We start from the raw sequence: 26782 nt of genomic DNA on the forward strand, positions 1-26782 counted from the left end.
GAAAATGTTATTCGTTTATTTATGTTAAATAAAAACATGAGAAAATCCTTTTTTAAAAAGGGTCAGAATATTCCTTATGTCTCCAAACCACGGATGCAAAGAACTGCTGAGTGCTTTCTTCACCCATGGGGTCACAACACACTTCCATGTGGTGATCACCTAGAGACAACGTAGATGCGTGCTCTCCAGTTGCCACTCCAGGAAAGTCACATGCAGTATTTGGGCAAGCAATGAACAGAACACAGGCACAGTATATTCTGGAAACACTTCCTGTGCTGGCAATGAACCTCAGTACCAAGTATCATTACCTGGTTTTGTTTTTGTGGTACTGCGACATTTGTAAGCCATACATACCACCACACTTCAATGGTACAATTTTTCACAATTCCAGAATTCTATCAACTGGCAGTACAGTTTAAGTAGCTTCTGTGGCAGCACTTTAGAAATTTAAAAATTACATATGAGAACTAACACTATTGCAAATTTTGCCAGTAGAAACGTGACCCCCTATGAGCCACCGTTTCCAAAATATAACTGGACGCACGTTTACAATGTACCTGTGGATTCTAGGATCAACATGTAATTTCCGACCTGCACTGAGACTATAGGTGAGTCTCTGAAAACAAGTGCTAGATCCATGGTCTCTACACCCGTCTACCCCTACCCCCAACCACACACCCCACAGTCTAATTTCACCGAAGATGATCTATCCAAACAATCATGGTAGGTTCGCAATTCAACCTTAGCTCAGTCACAGAGAGTTTTCTAAGATTGGAGTCAATAAGAACTTCTCTGTTAGAGAAAGCAAACATGTTCACCTTTGGCAAACTGCCAAGATGATGCTTTATTATAGAACTTATGAAGCTACAGTTTAGTAACTTGCAGGTTTTATTAAAATAATTCAAAAAAGAAAGAAAAGCAAAGGGTAACAATACAACCCCATATCCCAAAACTTTCTAGATTTTTTAGTGCAAGAAATGCTGTATCACTGAAGCACTTGAGAATTATCATGAAATCCTAGCAAAAAATGTAATCATCTCAGAAGTGGTAATAAAAAAAAGAGAAACAACCAGAGGCACACAGATTGTTGGTTTTTTTTTAAAGGATTTTTATACTATATTTAAAAAACCACAAAATAAAAAAGGGATCAATCAACATATATCTTAGAAGTCCTTCCAAGAGTCTCTGTACGCAGCAGCCACACAGGCTGGCTGAGGCCTTTTCCTTCTCTGCTCAGCCTGCAGCTCATTTAAGGATCATTGGAGATGACTCGTGCTCTAGTTCTTAAAATCAGACTTGTTCGGCCAAATCCAAGACCCTGAACTTATCCAAATTGTAGAAACATGCTTTTACCACCCGTCCACCAAAATACCTCCCATTCAGATCAACAACAGCTAAAAGACAAACAGAAAGAATGTCAGTTAATACAGGGATCTGTAAGGCATTACAAGAATATTGTTTTAATTATAAGGATCTAGATCACAAATTCAACTTCTTTATTCTTTCCATTTAGCTGTACAACTTACCTTTAATTGCTGACTCAACTCTCTCAAACTCTAAAAATATTCGTACTGCTTCATCATCAGGGGCACCAGGAATCTGGGAAAGAAATGAAAGTGTAACAGGTGAAGTTATCAACGGAGATAATAGTTGAATACAAGCTTTCTTCCTTAACTGATCTTTGTCGAGTAAGTATTGCAATTATCATATACAGAACAAGTCATATACCAAGGAAATAAATGATTTTTTCATCATCAAAATTTGTTAACATCTGGTTTTTTTTTTTTTTGAATGTCTATTTATGAGAAGCACTGTGTTTGGGGCAGAGAACACAGAGCTAACTGAGCACAGCCACATTTAACCCTGAAGAGATCCTATGCCAGTCGACACCTAAACAAATCACTATGCAGTCAACAAACAGAACGTGATATAGAAGAGAAGCAGCAGTGGGAGCAGAAATTTAAGATGAAAAGATCTGTGCTCTAATTGCTTCTCACATTTGCTTAAGTTCCTCTGTCACGCTCTCCAAGTCTGGTATAACATGGCCCCATGGTGAGCATGTCCCCCATTCATTCCCAGGTGAGCACCCCCACTCCGTTCATTCGCAGCACTCCCAAACATTCCACTCTGCAGCCCCCTTAGTCTCCCAGAAGCTGTGACCCTGTCAGGATACCTATTCCTCCTATCCAAATCCTACCCATACATTCTAAGCTCACCCAAATCTGATACTGTTCACAAAGCTTGCTCTATTTTTTGTGATCAAATCCTTTTCTTGACTCCTGTATTTATAGTGAATACTACAGAGTCTAGCAACTGAACATTCCCTATTTTTACATGTGCTTTTTTGTTGTTTCTTCAATTGAACATACCACTGAGAGCACAGACATGTTTCCTGTCTTCCAAAAGCATGAGGGAGGCACTAAATTTACGGTTGCCAAATGAAAGAAACCAAAGGTACGTCCAACTAACTCAACTATTGAGCACATGACAGTAGTCTTTAGTCATCAAACTAAACCTCAATCATAAAAGGAAATAATTAATTTCTTCACCAAATAAAATGTGAAGTCCTTCCTGTCTTTATGTTTAAAATTGTTATAACTATGTAAACGAAGTGTATCTAAGCATCATCTGTGACCTTCGACGATGTTACTCACGGTACAACTTGTCTCTATTTGCAGAAAATGTCTGGTAACCTGTCAGTTACAACTTGGGTTACAAAAATCAAAAGAAAGCCCTCTTACTTCAAATATCACACATTTTCCAACTTTGCCGTATTTTTCACACTCTTCCTTGGTTTCTGCTTCCAAGTCTTCATCTACCTCTCCTGCACCAACCATGTTCTATGAACAAAAATGAATAAGTTCAAGTGTAATTTACAAATAAAGATGAATAAATAACTTTGTTTCACGATGGCAAATGTTCTCAATCCCAAATGACACAATGAGAATTTTCATCCTTGTAGTATCCAAAAGTTGGTATTTCTTAACAAAAAAAATATTTATGGTTTTTAACACGTTGAATTAAAGCAAATTATGAGCTCACAGTACGTAACGCCGTACAGAGGTACACTCTTATTCCCTTTACTCATTTAACTGAAAAATAATTTTTTGAGTTGATGTTCCACTTTGAGTTGAAAGAGTATCCTACATGGACAGGCGCCCAAGTTAAACATGGCTTACTTACCGCTCAAGGCAAAAGTGAACGCATTTTGTTGTAAAATTAATAGGTGAAATAAGCAAATCTTTTGAGAAACACTAAACACACACACATACACTAAATTTCATAGAGTCACAAGAGCATCTATGCTAGATAAACTAAAATAGATAAACTAAACTGAACTAACGACTTCAAATATTTTAAAGCAATTACTCATTGCAGTCTTGAATACTGCATTTAGCAAAGAAACATTAGTGAAAAGGGAACCTAAGATATCAACCTCAGATGGCATCTATCCAGAACAATCATTTGCAGAAAAATTATTTTCAGTTTTAACTGTTATTGTATCAATAGGGTTGAAAGCATGCAAAGATGGATCAAGGTGGAGTGACAAGCAAAAATCAAGGTAGGAAAACGGGTTTCTTCAATTCTGCTTCTTACCCTTAGGAGGACCACTTTGGTAGGACACTTAAGTATTTCAGTTAATGGATTTGAATCTGACTTCTTGGATGCATCTGTAGCAAAACATTTAAGACGTAGGCGTGTTAGAACACGGAGTCCAAGTTACAATGACTAATTTAATTTCAAGAGTACTTGTACCCACTATTTATGTCCTTAGATTCATCTATAAGCATTTATGCAATCAGTCTCTGAGCAAAAATGTCGCCTTATCCATGATGAAAATATCTGCTCTGCTTCAGTATAGGTTTTTACCATAATTTCTACAAGTTTTCAGCTTCTCTAATTACCTGGGATTTTTGCTTAGGGTCACTTCCTTAGTTCACACAGTTGACAGAGCACAGACCACAAACCTTACAGGTCAGAGTATTGGCACATGCAGTGTGGCCAAAGGTCACCAGTCCAATATAATAAGCAGTGAATTAGCCAGCCACTGGCAGACTAACTTCATATACCCTACAAATCAGGGCGATGGCTGATTTTGGCTTCTAGCCTGTCAGGCCAACCAGCTGCTTCATCAGGCCATGTGTTGACAGGGCTGCCAGCAAAGTTTTCTTCTTTCCTTAAGAAAGGGAGCTAAACTAAGATACTCAAAATAAACTCAATTCTTTTTAAAATGTGAAGCTACACGTTTGACTCATTTCAATATGCCCTGGGCACAGAACAGAACATAATAATAAGATGAAAATAAAACACCAAGTAGGCATCATCTACCACCAGACTGTGAAATAACACCAGACTTCACAGAGCAATCAATCTGTAAGAAAATGAGAAATCACACTTGAAAGGGTAGGAAAAAGCAAAAAGTAAAAAACTCATAGAGGATGGAAATACACCAGTACCATCACGGACACACTGCACAGGGCTCTTCCATGCTCTAAAACCATAACTCTGATTTTACCAGTTTAACAAGGTCTTTGCATAGTACAAATAGGCATGAAAACACTTCTCTGAGTGTTATTTCTGCGAGTCTATCGTCTTTTCCCCCATGAACCTTCCTATCTCTAGATCTGTTCCGATGAGCCTCCCGAGCCTCTGTTTCCACAACACAGAACTGGAATACATCATAATCGCATATTCTTGGTCTACTCCAGAGAGGGGTGGTCCTCTCATGCTGGACCACGTTCCCCGTGCTCCCACCCCAGAAGCCCTGCTCGTGGAGCAGACCCACCTTTCTCTGTGGCATCACCCACAATGATCTTGCCTCCTCGCTTGCTTGTCTTCTCCACTGACAGTGCTGTGCTCAGCCCTTGTTCGTGCTTCCCAAGACCCTGGCCTTCCCGGAAGCCGTACTTCTGCATGATTTTATGTGCTACTGTGCCACTGGGAGGAAGGAAAAGAGAAGGATTTCCTGGCCTTGAAGTCACCAGCTATGGCATAAACCAATTTTATATCATAGCAATCACCCTCGAAAAAGTCTAAATCCCACATGGGTTTCGATGTGGTCACACATAATTACCAACGGGCCAATCGTTGGAGGTTGTGGGGATACTCAGGATGAAAAAAAAAAAATGGAAAAAGCTAATGCTGAAATCCTGGACATCCTGAGATTATCTCTGAGGTAAGGAAAATGCCCATATTCTCCCCAAATTCTCCCAGTATCACTGTTAGAAAACACCAGACGTCTTGTGTGGTCCAGAGACTGCACTGCTATACAATTTATGACCACGGTTTACTTCCAAGTGTGCCCGTCAAAAAACAAGCATGATTTTCACACAATGAAGACGACTACATTTTTCTAAATAGTAGAGTTCTTGATGACAGTCCTTATAAACAAAAGAACTCTTAGAGCGCATCCATTTACCAGATGAGAAAATGGAAGATACTGAGGCCCAGATTAGTTGACCAGCTTAAGGCTGACTCTGAGCAAAGCAAGACCCCCAATTTAGAGATTCCTTCAGAGGTGCTTATGGTAAAGTGAAGCTGGAACCTGCCCACAGCTCTTAGTACTGAGCGTTCAAACTGCCCCTGGAGGCGCCTCAAGGGTCTCCAGGGAGTCCAGCAGCAACTACTGCTATTTCAAGCTTGAATCACAAAACCCTGTTTTAAGTAACAGCGCACCTACACGGTTTCCTACATGTCATTAATTTCTTTACAAATTCCACTTGAACAAGCTGATCCAGAGCAGAGAAGCCTGAAGGTGGCTGAGCTACGCCACCCTGTACTTTCCTTGGGTGTGTGGTGAACACTTAATCTCTGTTCAAAGGGGAATTCAGCAGAACAAAACCTAGCTTCACATCTGTCCACCCTCTAGCACATGTTCTAGGGCGGCCCAATAATCCTTTCTGCAAGAGCGGAAATGCTCTCTACACTGCCTTGCATGGTTTCTGAGCACCCAAGAGGACACTACTGTGACCGAGGAAATGCATTTTAAATTGTATTCATCTTCAAGTAATTTAATAGCCACCAATTATACCACAGAAAGCAGCGCAGGTCAAGGAGATGGATACCAAGATGACCAGACACTGAAAACCCTCTTGCGGGGTATAAACCCCCGCCATCTACTCCCACTGACTGGACCCCTCTCCAACGGCTCTCGGAATCCAAGCACATGCACATAGGGGAGGAGCATCACACTACAGTTCCAGCAGCAATGTCATAGGCAGAGTGCAGGCCTTAGTGTAATGTTGCCACATCTGATAGCTCCTCATCGCATGAGACACAGAGGAAACACAATAAAACATTCTTAAACCAAAAAGCATGCCAAATCCACAGGGGGGTCACAAAAACAAATCCACAAGCCCTATATGAAAGTCACCTTAAAACTGAATTACATATGCCAGCAAACAAATTTCTAATTATAGTTAGAACGACTAAGTATTTTAAACTCAAAGTGCAGAACCATGACCATAAAGCAAATGGCTCATTTTATCAAGAAAAAAGTTACTCACCCTTTGGATAGCAGCATAACTCAGCTCTAATTCATATGAGCTATTTTGTTTGCAAATGTTATGAAAACCAATGTAAGTAATTATCAGAAACTGTTCCTACCTAGAGAACATAATGTTCAGTGTCTAAATCATTCAAATCTTACATGAAAAGGCTTGATGCGTGGTACAAAACCTTATAGTGCCATGCTGGAACATCCTCCCCATGACTCAAGCACTGATTCTTTTGAAGAACGCGGTATGACTGCACACTCCAAGCATCCCCCCATAAACCTGACAGTGCCTCATTTTCCACCAAAAGCCTCATCTACTGACAAGGCTGGCAACACTTCTCACTGAGTCCTGTCCTCACACTTGCTGAGGTGAGAGCAAGTGGAACCATTACCCCATGTTGGCAAGGAAGGAGTTGCCAGGTCCAGTTGGAGATCTGGGTCTGTCTTGTTCCTCGTATACTGGAGGAGGGATAGCAGCTTTGGAAGACTGAGAGCGAGGTCTGGAATCCTCTTCGTAAGGGAAATCTCGGGGTACTGTTGGATAAAAATAAACAGGCTTACCAAAATACTACAAAAGAATTCTGAATTATACTTAACACAGATCAGTTACCTACAAGGAATAAGATAAAAAACAAATTAATCTTATAGCCACTACATTTCTTTTTTTAAAAATCAGAGGTGGAACACTCTCTTCCTGATTTCCGCTTTGCTCCTCGGGCTTATGGTTTGTTAGGTGCTCCACATAAAACGCATTTAACAGTATCTTTTGACTTATCTTCTTTTATTTTTTTTAATTGACTTATCTTTAAAAAGATGACATAAATTGTGCAACAGGTACTAAAAAGCACTAGATAATTTTATTTTCTTGGGACAGTTTAGGTATGGTCCAACCCAGAGGATATGAAAATGATCTGGATGCTCTATCAAAGTCCAATTCCAATCCAAATATTCTAAATTAGACTACTGGGAGAAGAAACGCTGCATGAGTATGTTTTGGCAATTTAAGTAAATATGCACAACACATATAAGGAAATAGAAACTCACTGCAAAAAAACCTAATTAAGGAAGGCACTGCCACCTTGTGGAAGGTCATGAATTTAACAACCTCTAAACCAGAGTATGAAAGCTGTAAACTGAGCTGCATTTGTTTTAACCTAACTCCAACTATGAAATGTTAGAGAAAATAAATTACTTAAATGAAAAGAAAAGCATCTCACCCTATAAAATCCAAGCCTCGGCCTGGCATGAAAACTTCTAGAGCACAGAGTGGAAGGGTGGTCTCCCCCTGGGCCTTAGTGGTAGAGCCAGAGGGTGAGTTTTCAGGCCACTACCCTTTACACTTAAAACACTTGGCTGATTCAAGCTAAGACTTCCCCTGACTCAGTCCAAGAGGTGGGTCAGAATAAAAAATGACAAGAAACAGATACGTACACTCTTTGTCTTTCTCTACAAGAGAAGTGGGTGGTGCGATGGCAGCTCCGCCCATGCCTGCAAGACAATAATCCACTGTTAGAGGAGCAGACACGCTGACCCTTCCCCCGCGATGTACTGCACCCTTTCCCTGGGGGACAAAGAGGGAGAGATACCAGCCACCTCATCCCTCCTGCTAACATTTTTGAATTCATCTCTGAGTCTAGGATTAAAAACACAGAAAATGGGCAAAACACAGGCAGACAAAATCATCTTGTTCATGGCAGGCATTCAAAAGCCCCAGAATGAAGCTAATAGGTGAATTGCAAGGTGAGAGAACACAGCTCAAAGAACTAGCAGCTACTTGAGAGACTATAACATAACTCTCCTCGAAGTCTGTTGCCGTGAGGTGTTTTCTTTCTTGTGATATCATTTAGGTCTAAGAAACCTCAGAAGGAGGTCTTACTGCTTCCAGTTTTCAGATGAGAAGAGGATCAGAGGAGACAGAATAAAACAGAATAGCAGAGACAGAATAAAACCCAGCTCCCTGAGGCGCCAACACAGTCCACCACAACCCAGCACCCTCTTGTCTAGGGCGTCAACCACTGCAGCTAAACACCTATTTGGAAATGTGGGTACTTTGGTGCTTGTGTTGTTGCCATTCCTGCTCCTGTCTCCTGGACAATGATGACACAACGAACCCAAACAGACTCCACCTGCTATCCAGCAACCAGGAGGAGAACAGGCATGGAGGATAGAAGGGATTTTCATTAGATTCATTAGGCCCTAACGTAGGTATTACAACTTAAACCACCAATGAAACAATAACAATAATAAAATGTAAAGTAAAAAAACCCAAACATTACAAACCATGCTGTACCAGCATATGTAAGGTTTCACAAAAGAAACTCTAAAGCTAGTGTTTGTGCATCACAATGAATGAACACGGCTGGACTAGACTTATGGAGAAATAAGAACCTAAAAGAAACTTGTGTTTCTTCTGACGTACCTATTATCATTTTTTTACCTTGTCACTGAGACCTAGGTGATTACTGACTGATTCTGAAAAAAAATCAGTTCTGAATTTAATATAAAAAATGCAGGTGATTACTGGAAATGTGCTACTAATCTGGTTAAAATGTGAACATTAATCAGTTAACAGCAGCATGAAAATAATGCCATTATTTTCTCCTAATACTAGTCTGTATAGATTGTGTTAAAAACAATGTCCTTAATATAGAAAGCACAGCTCCTTATCCAAAGGGCAGCCAATCTGTAAGCTGGAAAAGTAAGATGAACAAATACACTGGATTCTAAAACAAGTTAATTAACATTTGTTAGTCAGCAAGAGAATGGATATGGAATGTTTACCAAAATGCCTGACATACACAGTGCACCCAAATGTTAACTCTCCTCCCTGTTAGAAACACAACATAATACCTGACACTGCTCAGCATGTGGTACTTTTTTTTTAATGAGGTATAATTGACATGACATATTCATTTCAAGTGTGTAACATACTGTGACGTGATCCCACAAGAAGTCTAGTTGTCATCCATCATGCACAGCTACAAGTGTTTTTTCTTATAATGAGGACCTTTAAGATCTACTCTTAGCAACTCTGAAATACGCAATATACTTGTACTAACTACACCTAATGCTATATGTTACATCCCCATGACTTATTTGATCACTGGAAGTTTGTTCCTTTTGCCCACCCCCAACCCCATCATCTCTATCAACTACAAATCCGTTCTCTGTGTATCTATGAACTTGGTTCTTTGCTGTTGCATCTAGTAAGCATCCAATAAATACATTTAATTTATATCTGCACTGGAAGATTAAGAGTTCTCAATTATTACAGACGTGTTCCTTTCCAACTCAATTAGTATTTTAAATAAAACCCTCAATTAGCCTCATTGTACACTGGGGAAGAACAGGCTCGCCACACTGCTAGTCATACAACTGAGCTCATGCATGTGGAAATATACTGCAGCTTTATGACATTGTGTTGAAGATGACCACAAGATAAGGGAGGTTTTCGGGCAAACAAACATCTTGGATCCTCTAAACGGTGGACTTGCGTTATATAAAGCACTTTACTCCCTCTGTGCCTAAGATTTCTCACCTTTAAAATGGGGATAATCACAGCTCCTACTTGGAGCTGTGTGATGTAAAGTGCTTCTTAGAACTGTACAACCTGGTATCTAGCAGACAAGTAGAAGGTTTAAATTTCTCAAATAAATCTCAACCTGTCAACCAAACTGGTCAACTAAACCAAGGAAATCTCAGCAATTAAAACACAACGAAAAGAAGCATTCCGTTCTCTCCCCGATGAACACTCCTTAGCTATCCAGTAAGCAGGAAGAATTCAGCTCTGACACAAGTACAATTCTGCGTGTAAAATCTTAGAAATGGAAGGGGCTTAGTGAAGTACCTGGCTCAAATTCCTGTCTCCCTACTCTCCACAGACCCCAGAAGAAACCAATGTTCAGGGAAGCTAACTGATTTCCTCAAATTCATGCAGGTCAGTGGCAAACACTGGAAACGAGTGCCTGGACTCTGTTCGGTGCTGACCGCATACACAGCTGGCAACGAGAAGAGATCAATGTGGCTGTGCGCACATACGTAAGGTATGCTCCAACTCTCCAAGCAACATAGGTGAGAGAGGGATTGAGAAGCCCAGAGGAATGTACATGAAAAGAGGATGTAGGTTAGAACTGTTCTGCGAACATGGACTGCTGGAATTCCAGACAAAATTACCCTAATCAATATCAACTCAATTACTTGTCTATGACTATGAAAAGCAGTAGAATGTCACAAGTTTGAGATGCGACACATATGTCCCACGCCTTACTTCTTTTCCGCCTCTCCCGCTCATAATCCTCATCTTCATCAGAATCTGGATCTGGTCGCCTTGAAAACCCACTAGCTTCATGTCTGTCTTTACGCCTCCTGTGACAACAAAGGAACCAAATATTCGTTACAGACGAACCAATTTTGAGATGTGAACATATGGATGTCACCTTGACTTGCTCTTGGCTAGAAAATTCTCAAATCCTCTCTTTCTCACTATGCTATTTGGGGTGGGGGGGCACATGACCACATACTGGTTGAAGGAAGAAGTAGCAAAAATTAAGTGATAAAAATTCAAAAGATAAGTTGAACAATTGAACAGCCATATGAATATAAGTAGCAAGAAAAAAGTTTACTCAATGTTTACCTTTTAATTTTAAAGCATATCAACATAGGTAACACTTTAATAATTTTGATTCTGTAGAACATGCTTTCACCTCATGAAATGATTCAATAAATGAGAAAAAGTATTAACTTTATATAACTACTGAATAATTAACATTCAATATTTTCAAAATAAGCAATACAAGTAAGTCCTTTTTACTCATACTTTCAAAAATTATAAACAAAAGATGCATATAAGCTTTTCAAAATTCCATCTGGCTCAAAATTAAAGAAACATTTAAATATTTTATTTTTTAAAGTAAGCTCTACTGCTCAACATGGGGTTTGAACTCATGACCCTGAGACCAAAAATCGCATGCTCTGCCGACTAAGCCAGCCAGGTGCCCATAATATTTTAAGTATTTTAAATGGTTATGATTCAAGTGGCATAGGAAAAAACCCATTATTCAACATCATTTTTAAGTCACTTTTCTAACAACTCACACAAAATATACTTCAAGTTTCCTACATCTAGATGTGAGATCTGTTCTAGTGTTTGCTTTCATGCTGGAACATAACCACAAGCACACCTCAGAGATACTGCAGGTTTGGTTCAGACCACTGCAGTAAAGCAAATATTGCAATAAAGAGAATAAAACTAAATTTTATGAAATCAGAAATGAAATTTCTGATTTCCTGGTGCATAGAAAAGTTATGTTTACACTACACTGTAGTCTATTAAGTCTGCAATAGCATTATGTCTAAAAAAATAACGTATATACCTTAATTAAAAATACTTTATTGCTAAAAAATGCTAACCATTTTGAGCTTTCAGGAAGTCATAATCACTGATCATAGACCACCATAACAAATATAATAATGAAAAAAGTCTAAATATTGAGAATTACCAAGTAACAGACACATGAGGAGAGCAAATGGTATTAGAAACAATGGCACTGAGGGGTGCCTGGGTAGCTCAGTCCAAAGAGTATCTGACTCTTGCTTTCAGCTTAGGTCGTGATCTCAGGGTGGTGAGATGGAGAGCCTTGTGCTGGGCTCCACACTCAGCACAGAGTCCACTGGAGGATTCTCTTCCTCTCCCTTTGCCTCTGCCCCCTCCACCCCTGCCCACGCTCTCTCAAATAAATAATCTTAAAAAAGAAAAAGAAGAAATGGCACTGATAGACTTGCTCCATACAGAGCTGCCACAAATTTTATTTTTAAAGATTTATTTGTTTGAGGGAGAGAGAAGAAGAGTGAGAGACTGTGTACACAGGTGGAGGGGAGGAGGTAGGGAGAGAGAGAATCCTCTAGCTGACCACACTGAGCGTGGAGCCCAGGGCAGGGCTCAATCTCACAACCCTGAGGATCATGACTTGAGCCAAAAGCAAGAGTCGGGTGCTCAACTCACTGAGCCACCCAGGCGCCCCACCACAAATTTTAATTTGTAAAAAAGACTGCATCTGCAAAGCACAATAAAATGAGGCATGCCTGTGTTAAGTTCTTGAAAATAAACTGATTCCTTCTGATGACTGCTCAGATCTACCATGAGAACTTCAGCCTTTACAGATAGCACTAAAGTTCATTCATTAATAACCCAAAGAATATTTCAAATGTTAAATATATCCTCAAATCCAGACAAAGCCTTACTTTTCTCTCTCTTCTATTTCTTTCTGTCTTTCCAGCTCCCGCTGTCTCTGTCGTTCCTCTCTTTGGCGTTTCACTACTTTCTCATAATCGTTAGGAAACATGGGATCATATTCATCAGCTAAAGGAATCAAAACTTCTCCTGCAGAAAATCCACTGGGAACAGGATCCTGAGGAAGGCAAAAATACCAAACTGTATCATCCTCATGTTTTACAATTTTATTCATAGAATTAAAGTAAAAAAATATGAGCGTTAGAAGGGGCTTTGCAGACCATCTATCTGCCTCCTTTGCTTTACAGACGAGGAAACGGAAGCCTACAGAGGGTTAGTGACCTGATGTGGCCACACTCCTAGCTATCTGCAGCAGCTGAACCAAGAGTTTCACCTTTCAGTTGAGTATGAATTCCATAAATACCCTATGGCATCTTCCTGGAATTCGTAAACAAGCTGCCACCATCTAAAATTTCAAGCAATAAATTAGACTATTCATAAGAAACAATGAATACTTCTGCTTTTGTATGTCCCTATGAAAACTTAAACAATCCATGACTAATAATCATTCTTATTATTCCACTTAATAGAGTAATTTTAGATTCTACTTAAGTGGAAACAGGATATATTAAGACTTTACAATAAAAGGCAGAAAGCATCCTCCTGGACTTTTTGAAGCCTCTGGAACACAATCCTTTCCAGGTAGGATGCATTTCAGGCACTGAGTCTCATACAGGTGTACAGGTGGATACAATTCCCTTCACATCATTAATTCTTTTAACATCCACTAAGATCAGTTTGGATGTTAACATTTTGCATTTCTTTTCTGTACATTTAGAAACTGGGGCTACCCTTTGAGAGAAAACAGGTAGTCTTAAAGAAATCAGAAAAACAAAAGGCAGGCCGAGCACGGCTGACCTGAAAATACGTGACCAGAAATGGGGCTCTAAACCTCCATGCTTTGTTAGTTTTCTGTAAAAATGAATGCCCTAACTGGTCTCCACAGATACTGTGAGCAAAGCGCAGGTTGGGACTAGAGTCTCTGAGGGCCCATTCTGCACCTCCTTCAGGAAGTACACTGCCCCAGACCAGCAAAGGCAGCACAGCTGTTTGTAAAATGTGTTTTATATGTGAACACAAGACTGATGTGATACAGAGAGCTTACGTTCTTTATCAAGGGATCTAAAACGGACAATTCCTGTATTACACTGTTGCATGTGATGTTTTGCATTGTAAACAAACATTTCAAAGCTTTCTTATAACTAAAAATCAGAAATATGATGTCCAATGAATATAAGAAATTAGAAAAACAACTATAATCAGCTCCTGGCCAGAACACTGAAAAGTTGATACAAATCAAATAAAGCAAGGTTCCCAAAGGGTAGTTACGAATTTGTATTCATATAAAAGCTATTTTAAAAACACAAAGGCATATACACAAGATTTCCTTTCAGTTATTATTAAGACAGGAGAAAAACTAACAATCAGCTACTCAATTTATACAATACTATTACCACAGAGTTTCTGACTGAACCAACTGTCAATATCAAGGTTAATTCTTTGTCATTTCAAAATCTGAAAGTAAACAACTTTTACTGTATAAACCCTGCTGAGCTGAACAAAGAGCCATCATCTCTAAATGCCATTAAGAATAAAGTCATCTGTTCAATTTTTAGAAATGAAAATGTCAATGCCCCAATGCTGGGGAGGCGGGGGGGTAAAAGTAAACTACATATTGTGGTGCTGCTGTAGAGTCAAGACCCAGTAACAGGAAACAACAACCCTAGTTTTTGGTTAAATGCGGTGGGGAAAAATTAGATAATCTGTGGGGGGAAAGTGTTAAATGACAAAGAATCCCCAGAAACCTCTCCACTAGGGGATGTCTTTCCTTCTTGACAGTCTATCAGCCTGCACAACCAACACCAGTTCTTCCGGCCAAAAAATCTCAGAATAAAAGCAAATTTGGGAAGCAGATTCCAACCCAGAACAGTTCTGACTGAAACTAAATACAGAAGGGAGCGGGCATACAGTGGGACTGTGTCTCAGCTTTTTCTGGGTCCCTTCTAATCGGGGTGGGGGTAGGGAGAGGACCTTGCTAAGAAACAGCAATAAGAGCATATTCTATTTATTAACCATTTGGTCATTTTTCATCAAGCAATTTGTGTGCGTGCTGCTTACTAAACTCTTGCAGTCCTATTACTTGCCCGCCATCTGTAGAGGGACACGGTTAGGTTACCTGAGGAGTGGTTGTGATTTCAACCACTCTACACTGAATTCATTTATCCCTCATTTTGTATCATTTCTCAGTTACCCTGGTCCAAATCCTCCTCATCCTCACTAGGCCATTTATAGAGTTGACCACATCTGTTTGTTTTAAAGACTGTGTAAAATCACTGAAGTGTAAAGGTCAGGCTGGTAGAATTTGAACCTCTTCTCTACTGTAGTCTATAATCAAGACAATAAGCACTAACTGTAACTGTCCTTATGACACCAGAAATTAAACACAACCCATATATTCAGCATGAAGCGAACCAAATAAACTGGTATACGCATGTGAGGAAGTCGAGTGAAGCCGGTAAAATGATCAGACAATCTATACTCTTTGACACACACACACGGTCACAGCACATAAAGTGAGAAAACCAAGGTAGGGAACAGAAGGTAGAGGAGGCAGAGAACGGAAAGATATTCCAAAATATAAAGTTTTTAACTTCTAGCGGGTAGCATTGTCAGAAAGGAAACAGTAGGTCTGTTTTTCCCTTTCTGCCTATTACCAGTTTCTGATTTTTCCATAATGTACTATTTTATTTTAAATAATAATTGTTACAGTTGAGCCGAAAAGAGCACTGGCTAGCCTGCAAAGACCCACTGAGGAGACCGTGCTCTAGGGACACGCGCGTAACACAGGAGAGCCGCTCAGGCCCGGGGCGGCTCACCTTCAGGCCTGCCGCCACATGCGGGGGGGTGTCCACGATCTGCCGGTCGTCTGAAGAGCCACCTCGCTTTAGGTCGATTACTGGGGCAAGTACCGTACTCTGTTTCGTTCTCTGGCTCTAAAATCATGGAAAAACAAAAGGAGCGCACTGAAGCTTCAAATTAAAACTCATACTGTTTATAACAAAGCTTTTTGGCCTCTGTAACGAACCTTTCAATTATCAGAAAAACATTCTTGAAACAACAGCCTTTTAATTCTATTATTATACCACCATATACTGGTTTCCATAGCCGTTTTTTTAACACAAATTTCCTCTATTTTTATAAAAGGTTTACAGTAAGCTTGGTCTCTTTTCTTTAAATCTGCATGAAAAATAATAAATGAGAAAAGCTCTAACACTGATTTTCCCTTTGGCCCCAGGAGGGCACATCACACTCAAGACTAGTGAGACTCTTTCACAAGGAATAGATATGCTTTCATATCCTGAGCAAAAGATATTCGTGAATTAGAAGTTGTTCCCTCCCACTAGAATCTAAACTCCTACCTCTTTTATTATGAGCCCATAGAAAACAATGTTTTAAACAGAACAATACTCATTCACGTACCACTGTTACCACGTTTTCTTTACTGAACACCTGTATTTTGTATTGAACCATCTGAAAAGAAGTTGGAAATTCATGACACTTTCCCTTAATCTCTTAAAATTACGACATTCTCTTACATAAGCACAGTACTATTACCACATCTCATAAAAGCAATAATCTCCTGTATCATTTCCTATCCAATTCATACTCAGATTTTCTAGTCTGTCCCCTAAAATGACTGATTTTATTTTGAACTAGAATCATACCAAAGTTCTCCAAAGCATCTGATTTTTAAATCTCTCAATTTAGAACAGATTCCTTCCCCTGCTGTTGTCATCATCACCACCAGAGCCGCGTCTTTGTCTCCTCCTCTTTTCCCCGACACTTGTAAAATGCTGCACATTCTAGACCTGTCTGTTAACTTCCTGGTGGTCTAGTTTCACTTATTCCTCTATGTCCTTATAATTCCTGAAAACTGAATACTTCACAGGTGCGGTGGTGTGCCCCATTTGGCATCACCCTTGCAGGCATGCAGGGTCAGGCTGTCTGGCAGTAGTGCTAACATCAGATGGGCACAACAGTGACCATCTGGTCTCGTGGTTACAAAGGTTTAATTCCCCCTTTGCAATTTAAAGTGTTATATGCTTTCATTGTTATTACTACAAAAGGGTCAAAATAAACCACTAGCCGTCTTGAATTTAACAGTACTTAAAATGTTAAGGAAACCAATTTAATCCAATCATTAGATATACAATCCACAAAATGAATACCAAAATTTAGAAGACAATGGGGAGATTCTCCAAATCACGTATTTTCTATTATATCCCACATGAGACCACAGCTCCATCTTTCAGTTGTAGGTAGTTTTCTTTACCAAACACCTTTACAGATTTGGTTAGGCCAACCTAGTACTAAGTAATTAATTAGTCAATTAAACCTAAGAGAATCAGTGCAACATATCTTCACTTCCCTTCAAGAAAAACAAAATGCTAACTTCACAGAGCAATCTCAGAAAGATTTAGAAAGTTAGCAGAAATGATTTCACAGGCCGCTTTTTATTCTGACCTATCTTTTAAAAACCTATTTGAAATCTCAGGAGATATCCTAGTAGCTGAAATTACTATACTGGAGAAGGGAAAACCTGATAAGCATAAATTAAACAGACTGAAGCAGATACTAAAGAGGATATCCAAATCAGTACATAATGAATAAATTTCATTTAACTTTTTAATATATGTTTGAAAGGATCTATTTTTCTCAATTGTATTTTATATAAGCTAGTTTTTAACTGATAGGTTATAAATATGCACTGATTGGATAGAGTAAGTGATCCTGAAGTTACTCTGGGCAGGAAGAAACAAATTAGTTAGAATTTTTAAAATTTGGCTGCAAATAATCCACAAAGCTGACAATACTTATGTTGGTAATTTTGAAGAATCAGCTCAGTTTTTAATCTGTATATATCTAGTATATTTTGACTTCTGTTCTTCTATTTTGTTACCTCCCACTGACCTAAGATTGTCCACTAATTGTGTCCACATAACTAAATTTATGTTATTAGTTATGAGATTGCTCCTTAAGCCAGACCAATTCCCATTACAAAAGGGAATATTAGGCCTTCAAGGAGAATACATTAAACGTCACTGGCATTGGAATATTAAAACCTTATTCCTAAATCTCATGTGCAAAGTAAGTTACATGAAATTCAGAACATTTAAAAAATTAACCAATTTAGGGATCCCTGGGTGGCGCAGCGGTTTGGCGCCTGCCTTTGGCCCAGGGCGCGATCCTGGAGACCCGGGATCGAATCCCACGTCGGGCTCCCTGCATGGAGCCCGCTTCTCTCTCTGCCTGTGTCTCTGCCTCTCTCTCTCTCTCTCTCTGTGACTATCATGAATAAATAAATAAAATCTTTAAAAAAAAAAAAAAAAAATTAACCAATTTAAAAAAATTAAGAGGGAAAAAAAACAAGACTTATTTTGCTAATCTTCCCTTCAGGTGGGGTGAGATCCTGTTTTAAGACAAAATTATCAGGCAGCCCAGGTGGCTCAGCAGTTTAGCGCCGCCTTCAGCCCCGGGCGTGATCCTGGAGTTCCGGGATTGAGTCCTGCGTCAGGCTCCCTGCCTGGAGCCTGCTTCTCCCTCTGCCTGTGTCTCTCTCTTTGTCATGAATAAATAAATAAAATCTTTTCAAAACAAAACAACAAAAAAAGACAAAATTATCTGTTTAAAAAATACTGGCAAAAAAATTTAAATCTGGTCATGATGAATTTCAAAAAGACAAAAACCATGATCAGGAGAATCAGCAAAACAAGCTAAAGTATCATAAGTATCTCAATATAGCTCTAAGGCAGATTTTCTTAACTTGTTTTTTCACTATTATGAAATTATTGCTTCCCTCTCAAGAAATCATTTATTTATTTATTTATTTATATATTTTTAAAGATTTTATTTATTTATTCATGATAGTCACAGAGAGAGAGAGAGAGGCAGAGACACAGGCAGAGGGAGAAGCAGGCTCCATGCACCGGGAGCCCAATGCGGGATTCGATCCCGGGTCTCCAGGATCGCGCCCTGGGCCAAAGGCAGGCGCCAAATCTTTTAATACATATTTCCCGGCCCATAAAACTTACCATCACTGATATACTATGTATCTGTTTATGTCTCTTACACGTATGTGTGCTCCACACATAAGAGGAGCAAAGTTTTCATTTCCCGATGGGACAATGTTCCCAGGAGAACATTTAGGGTGATACAGCCTCCACTGGGCCATATGATCTAACATATAAAGGCCCTTAAAACAACACACAAACCAGAATAACATTTTCATTTCATTTCCTAAAAGTATCTGACAGTAACAGTTTAGATCATATATTCGGTGGGCAACTATGTTCCTAATGTTATATGCTATTCAATTCCAAAGACACTGCCAGTGCCAAACATGTATACAACAGGAACAAAACCAATTACTCCCAGACTACATATGCCCAACGTTCAAAACTAACTGGAGCCCTCACTAATGCATACACATTCTTAATTCCTGCAGAGCCTCGCTCCTCAAAGCGCTGCTTCCAAACCACCCACAACAAACAGCAGGAATGCTACTTAAAAAGGCAGATTCCCAGGCCCCAACCCAGGAATATGGCAACATTTCAGTCAAATCCTTAGATAAGCTTAGACTCACAGAAGCCCAAAAACCAGTGTCACCGCTGGAAATGGAGAGCCCTGCTTTTCTTCATTCCGATTTCCTGAAACAGTTCTATCCATCAACTCAGGAGAAGCACAATGATCTCAAACTCCTTATTTCTCTCCACCCAGAGCCTCTCCCCCTATAGATGTTTAACCCTACATATCTGATAAACAGGCAGAAGAACAAGCTAAAACCAAATTACTCTTAATCCTCAGGAGGAACCTGCTGAGTGAAGTGTAGACTTCCACTTTCACACCATGGGCTTATCTTACCTTTGCTTGTGTGAGAGCTGCCTTCTTGACCTGAAGCTGAGACTGCAGAAGTTTAAAGTTTTTGGACCAGCCTTCTGTTTTTGAATCACTGGTCTCCACTCCCAGGTCATCGTATAGGGACATCTTTTGAGTTTAATGCTGAAAGGCAAGGAGAATGGGGTTTAAAGAATGCAAAATACAGGAAGGATTTCCTATCTTTTCATGTTAAAATAGCTCAGTATCATGGAATTTTAGAGGTAAAAGGTAGTGGAAGAGGTCACCTGGTCCAGAAAGCTTCAGCAACAGACGTCAAAACGCCCAATACCACCCATCAATGCCCTTCCTAACACACGACGCCATATCGACATGTTACTTTACAAATACACTTGAAGAATTAATTTTTCCACCTATAAGATCATGTGGTCAAGTAATTCATGAGTGAAATCATTCTGCTCGATTGCATATAATGGTTATTATTAATAATTACATATTGTCAATTACACATATCCAATTTTTAAAAATTCTTTTTTGACTCAACAACAAAAAGTAGAAACTTTACAACAACCCATTACCAGGTTGATTTAGCACTATTAGCTACCTTTTATGAAGAAGAAATGTAAACACATGCCTAGAAACAAAAAATAAAAAAGAAATGCTATCACTGATGCCGTATTTTCATAAATGACTGATTACTGAAGAAAGTAGAGAGGTGGATCATAAACGCCTCAACTAACTCATAGCCCACCAAGTTGAAATGTGTAATCTTTAATAACATTGATTACAAAGAGATCATCAATAATCAACATGTGAACGGTCAATACATAATATCCTTGCAGAAGAGAAGGATGTAAGACAACAACAAATACAGCAAGAGTTCACGCTTCATAAAGCCTTATCGAGCCAGGGTGGTAGGAAATGTAGGATCTGCTGGAGAAACCTCTGGAGAAGCCTCGTGCGAGGCTACACTAAAGCCTGGGCTGGTGCAGCACTAGGACTCTGGGAGGTCATCTGCCCAAGGTCATGGTGAGAAGACCCGTTTTAAATTTAGTCCACCACAATCCTTGCCACTAAACCCCTATACTCTCACCTTTTTAAAAAACTCAACATTCTGGGTAAAACCGCGACATAGCCCACTTCGCAAAAGAAGAAATCAATCTCATTCTCACAGACGCAAAGAGAAAAAAAGTATGATTGAAATTCCGAAATTGCAAATACATACTTTGCATGGGTAGTTTTCGATTTATGGACACATTTCAAAAATCTGTCCGTCCCCAGGTCCAGACAGCATTTTGCCATAGAAAGTGTGTTAAACAAATCCTGCTCCGCCTGTCTCTCAGGAAGAGATGGTGAGACGGAGAAGGGAAATATTGAATGCCCGCCCCCCGGCCTCCCACCCGCATCTCTCCGGTATGTGCTTACTTCTCCGCCCTTCTCTGACCCCGCCACTGCAACACCCTGGCTGACCCTGGATCCACCTGCGTGGGGCGAGGGGGATGAGCATGACCACCCCTGGGTGGGGGGAGAGCCACTCTGGTTCTGAGCGGGCAGCTCTGCCCGGACGTCAGGGCCCCACGCCGCTGTCAGTTCCTTCCGACCCGTAACATCCGGGCCCTCAGGCTGCCTGCAGCTCCTAGGTCCGCTCGTGGTGGAGGGCCCCCAAGGGAGTACAGAGGCCGGGAGAATAAAGAGGAGGCCCGGGCACCGTGGCGCTCAGCGGCTCCGTGGAGGGCGCCAACACGCATTCCTAGACAGCAGCACGTCCCGTGGGAAAATGCCCGCTGCCCGCGGCGCCAGAGTGAGCGCCTGACTCAGGACTTGGCAACCCATGGTCGCGTGAAGCTTGAGTCACTGAGACAACAAAGGAAGAGTGAGGGAGCCCGGCGCCCCCCGAGAACCTGCTTCCGCCGGCGCCGGGCCCAACAGTAGGCAGGCCGGCTGCGCGGTCTGGGCGCTGCTCACAAACCCTCTCGAGCCGTTTTTTCTGAGCTTTCTGCCCACGGCTACCGCGCAGAAGGAAGAGCCCGGGGCTGCCCGGTACCTTCTCAGAGCCTATGCGGTACTGGGAACTCCTGGTTCTCACAAACACGTAGCCTTACACTCTCCACTTCATCGGAAGAACTCGGGAGCAACAGCAGAGAAAAACGAAGCCGACTGCAGCCCAGGCCTGTGGCTCTCAGGGCACCGCGCGAGCGACCCGCACCCTTCACCCGAGCCGGCTTCACGGGCCGGGCTCTATCCAGCCAGTCGCCAAGCGGCGCCCAGTCCAGCGACGGGTCCATTTGTTTTCTCCTTTATTCTCAGAAAGGCGAGGGAACGCCGACACGTTCTGGGAAACGAGTGTCAACAGAGAAGCTTCCCTAGGAAATTATAAAGAGATAAATCATCAAAATTTGTTTGCAACCCAAACTCTCCTTCTCCCGGTACCTCTTCCTAAGAAACGCAACCACCTCCTCGAAAACATAATTTACAGTTATGTTCGTGCCAGCGGAAATGGGTTAACCAAACGTCCACCGATCTACGAAGGGAAGAGACCAGCCTGTCCATTTGTGCACCGCCAGTTTCTGGCACAGGGCAGGGGTTCGGTATGTGAACTTTTGCTGAGGTATTAATAGTAATTAAGTGAAGTCCGCTCAGCCACGTGAATCCGCAGGGAGACCACCCAAGGCCCCAGGCTCCACAGGCAAAAGGCACTGGAGAGAGATGGTGCCAACAGCTGTACAACGTGTGTGTGCTTACTGCCACGGTCCCAGGCCCTTAAAAACGGTTAAAATCCCAAGGTTTGTGTTACTTACACTGACCCCCCAGCCACAAAGAAGAATGGGTAAGAGGGAGGGGGGTGAGGTAACAGCCTGCCAATTAACACCAGTGCATCTCCCTACCAGGAAGAGTAACTCTAACGGAAATAGTTCCCCAAATCTGGGGGGTTAAAAAAAAGTCAAACAGTATAGTATAGAGGCTCTCCTGCTGGACCAGAGCTTTTCCATCTGGGATCTAGCATTTAGCGAGGACGTCGTAGCTGAATTCATGAGGTCCCATGGGACCCTATTTCTGGTGATCCTGTTTCCAAATTGAAGACGGTCTGTTAACAATTCCATTTGACTTGCATCCCTCTCCGACTTTCAAAAATCACTATGCAGCAAAATCATTCATTTAAACCTCCCCGTTTCTGCTCTCAAGAGCTTCGGAAACACACTCTAAATATTAGCAACTGATGTCATCCTAGCAGCATCTGCCGGTTTTCTGTGACAGAGCTTATAGATCAGATCCGTCACCAGAGTAAACGAGGAAGAGCTTTCTTCGCTTTTCCCACTCGGACGGAACTTCAAATTCACAGAACTGGATCCATCACAGCAATGACACACTCGTTACCCAGCCGCACACGTATGGCCTGTTCTAATGGCTACAGGCACCGGGGAATGTCCCAGGCAGAACAGGAGCCAGAACCTGGACAAACCACATTCACCGCCGATGCCCCTCTAGCCCATTCGAGTGGTTTCCCCAGCCCAGGGGTGGGCGGCACCCGGAACCCCATTCCCATTAATTCCTTACTAGCCTCCTTTTATGTAATGCGATCTCCCTAAAAGGTGTACACATTTTGCGGGTTTAGCCACCTGAGGCACTTGTAACGGGTCAGGGCCGCGTCCTGCGTTCTCCACACTGCAATCGCTGAAGTGTAGCGAGCATGGAGGGGGCGGCCAGGACCCGAACCTCACCTGCTTGCTGCTGAGATGCTACTTAGACGCCAGAGCGCATCTATTTCATGGAGTCTGGTGCCGGGTGATAAAACTAGCGCTGACATTTGGATGTCCTTTAAGCCAGGGTCAGGCACAAACACACACGTGACTTTCAGAACTTCCAAACAGCCGCTATTTCTTTTTTATGGTAACAGCACACTTTGACACATCTTTCATATATGCTGGTTTTTTTTAAAGAAACAGTAAATGTGGTTCTGCCAGAAGAATGACTTGTTAAAATTCTAACTCAACCAGCAGAGATTTTTTTTAAAATGTACAACTAGTAGAAAAACGTCACAGAAGGCGCGTCCTCAGGGCAGCCCACGTACCACCCCCCCCCCACCCCGTGCATCTCCGAAGCCCTCAGCAGCTACCACCCCCACATAAAACCAGCCAGCCAGCCCCAGCTGGTTTCCCCTGAACGTTCTCGGAGCAACTTCTGCACGTTACGCTGCTTCCTGGTTGACAGGCTTGCTTCTCCTCCATTATAAGCCCCTTCAAGGTAAGGGCTGGTTTTGCCTTCATCTTTGTAGTATTTTCTTTAATTTTTAAAAAGTATTTATTTACTCATGAGAGATGGGGAGGGCAGAGACAGAGGGAGAAGCAGACCCCGCCCTGAGCAGGGAGCCCGACGTGGGGCTGGATCCCAGGGCCCTGAGATCATGACCTGAGCCCAAGACAGACGCTTAGCCGACTGGGCCCCCCAGGCGCCCTCATAGATATTTTCTAAGTGAAGCGAGCGGATGGAAAATGGTAGTGCACCTACTTAAATCACATTATGAAACGAGATTGTCAGATGTGCTTTTTAAGGAGACAACTTATTTTTACTAGCATTTGACATTCATGTGCTAAGTTTTAAATTTCACACCATCATAACAGGAGAAAAACCACCAGGACCACACAACTGACAACGAGTCAAGGTCGGAGTTCTGAGCACCTGAAGAAACAGCGTGATGAGGCCTTTTTCTTTTCAGTCACTAAATACGCATCCTGAAGCAAAAGGGAAGCGCGGGGACTGTGGGAAGTCCCACGGATAGAAAGGAAGAGGATGGGAACACGAGGGGCGGTGCATGTTGAGGTTTACAAGCAAACCCAGGTAATAAGCAATAAAAGGCATCTACCTGCCCTACCTAAAACCCACGACATTTTTTCCCCTACATCCCCCTGGGGCACCGTGGTTGCGTCTGCTCGCAGGCTGCGGGGGGCCCTGGCGGAGCCCAGGAGCGTCACCTGTTAACTCAGTCCTCCAACAAAGCCCACTCCTCACTGCAGGACAGGCCTGTGAAACTGCCAGGCCTGGGCCACCTGTTTCCTGGAGGTGACTTAAGACAAACCCGGTAAAAGAAGGCTGCTCTCTGCGCGTGCAGCTGGGAGCACACACCAGCACCCCTCCCGCAGTCTTGCTTTCCACCTTCAGCTTCTCCTGGTCACACAACCGGCACACCTTGTTCTAGTCCCGCCTCACTACCCACTCGTCCTAAGCTGTACAATGAGGGGAGGAACCCCGGGCGGGGGGGGGGGGGGGGGGGGGGGGGGCTCAATGGTTTGGCGTCTGCCTTCAGCCCAGGGCATGATCCTGGAGACCCGGGATCGAGTCCCACGTGGGGCTCCCTGCAAGGAGCCTGCTTCTTCCCCTGCCTGTGTCTCTGCCTCTCTGTCTGTCTCGAATGAATGAATGAATGAATGAATGAAATCTTTAAGCTGTGAATGAATGAATAATGAATGAATGAATAATAAGTAAAATCCTTAAGCTATTCCGCGGGCAGCACATTTCCTAATGAAATTCCAAAGCCCACCCTCTGCTTAAGTCATCAGCTCATTACTACCTACCCCCCCCCCCCCCCCCCCCGCCCATTCCTCAGGTATCTCCAGGGCTGCGGGCCTTTCTCCTTTGCAGAGCCCACCTGTGGCAGGGGTCGTGGCAGGGGTCAAGGTAGGCATCACGGCAGGGGTCACGGTAGGGGTCGCGGCAGGGGTCACGGCAGGGTCAGGACAGGGGTCACGGCCCCCGCAAGGTCGACGCGGAACGCTGCCCTTGTCCAGGGCCCGCCCGCTGCTCCCCCCGCAGGCCTGGCTCCGGCATGGGCTCTCCCCGCCCCCGTGAGTCCCCTTCGCAGCCCCTCGAGGGGCCCTTGATGGCGCGCGGCCTCGGGGCGCCTCTCCGTGGCGGTGCGCACGGCCCGGGGGGGGCAGCGCCCCGGGAGCCCCCCGGATACCCCCGCCCGCCCCGCGGGGCCCAAGCGCCTCCGTCTGGCGTCGGCGGCTCGGCGCGCGGGGTCCCGGCGGGAGGAGAGGTCGCGCGGAGCCGCCGGGGAGCGGCCGTCGGGGCCCCGGGGTCCGCAGGTGCGCGCGGGGCAGCGGGAGGACAGAGCGCGACAGAGCGCGACACAGCGTGCCCGGGCCGCACGGGACGCGCGCGGAGGCGGCGGAGGGGGGCCGGGGGCGGCGGGGGCGGCGGGGCGCACGGCGGGGCGCGGACGGCGGGAGCCCGGCCGGGACCTCTCGTCACCCCCGCCCCCCCCGCGGCGCGGCCTAGAGCGGCGGCCTCGCGCCCAGCGCCGCCCGGGACGCGCCCCCGCCGCCGCCCCCTCCCCGCCCGGACGGACGGGCGCACGGACGCCGCCTCGGGCGCCACTTACCCGGCCCGCCCGGCCGACTCTCCCCATGGGCCGCGGCGCCGCGGAGACGGAAGCCCGCGACCGCAGCACCCGGGCCGGCGCCAACCCTTACGCCGAGGCCGCAGCGCGCGCGGCGGCGCGGGGTCAGGGGGCGTGCGGCCGCGAGAGGGGCGCGCCTGCGCCTGCGCCGCGAGCCGCCTGGGCGCCGCGCCCCCTGCCGGCGGGAGGACCGCGCCGCGCCGCCGCCGCCCCCCCACTCCGCCGCCGGCGTCCTCCCTCCCGCCGACAGGGGTCGCCGTGGCGCGGCTCCTGAGTTCTCAGACTCGTGGGCGAGGCTGGCAGCGCCCCCACGCGGCGAGGAGGACAAACGGCCTGGGAGCCCGCGGAGTCCCCTTGGTGCGGAGCCCAGGTAGGCAGGTGCACGGACAGGCTGCTGCAAAGCCACTGCACCGACGTCGGTGGCTGAACGAGGGGTCACACAACACAACGCAAGTGGCATTAAAGCCTCACGATTTATTTATGTATGTATTTATTTATTTATTTAATATTTTTTTGCCAGGCCTGCTATTTATTGAAGGAAAGATAAATAAAGCACACAGATCATTATGTGACATTAAAAGATGAAAACATTCCTTTCTGAATTTTTGCCCCAGTTGTAAACTACCAATCGAGTCAACTCTTTGAGGGCGAGGACGATGTCTTTATAGATAGGACCTAATAAATGTTTAAACTTGGTGTATTGTGA

General features: G+C 43.6%; 1 protein-coding gene across 1 annotated transcript; it reads right to left on the bottom strand.

Moving 5' to 3' along the window:
• On the bottom strand, nucleotides 1-26191 carry RBM17 (RNA binding motif protein 17). The gene is made up of 12 exons (XM_077897300.1): nucleotides 26059-26191; nucleotides 19707-19844; nucleotides 15662-15778; nucleotides 12737-12903; nucleotides 10764-10861; nucleotides 7928-7984; nucleotides 6889-7030; nucleotides 4787-4938; nucleotides 3598-3671; nucleotides 2742-2840; nucleotides 1527-1599; nucleotides 1-1394 (listed from the first exon to the last, which is right to left on the bottom strand). Exons 2-12 carry the CDS (start codon nucleotides 19827-19829, stop codon nucleotides 1291-1293), a joined length of 1206 nt encoding a protein of 401 aa, XP_077753426.1. The 5' UTR covers nucleotides 19830-19844; nucleotides 26059-26191; the 3' UTR covers nucleotides 1-1290.
• Between the last annotated feature and the right edge of the window lie 591 nt (nucleotides 26192-26782).

The sequence above is a fragment of the Canis aureus genome, chromosome 5 (genome assembly GCF_053574225.1).
Source record: "Canis aureus isolate CA01 chromosome 5, VMU_Caureus_v.1.0, whole genome shotgun sequence".
Taxonomy (NCBI): domain Eukaryota; kingdom Metazoa; phylum Chordata; class Mammalia; order Carnivora; family Canidae; genus Canis; species Canis aureus.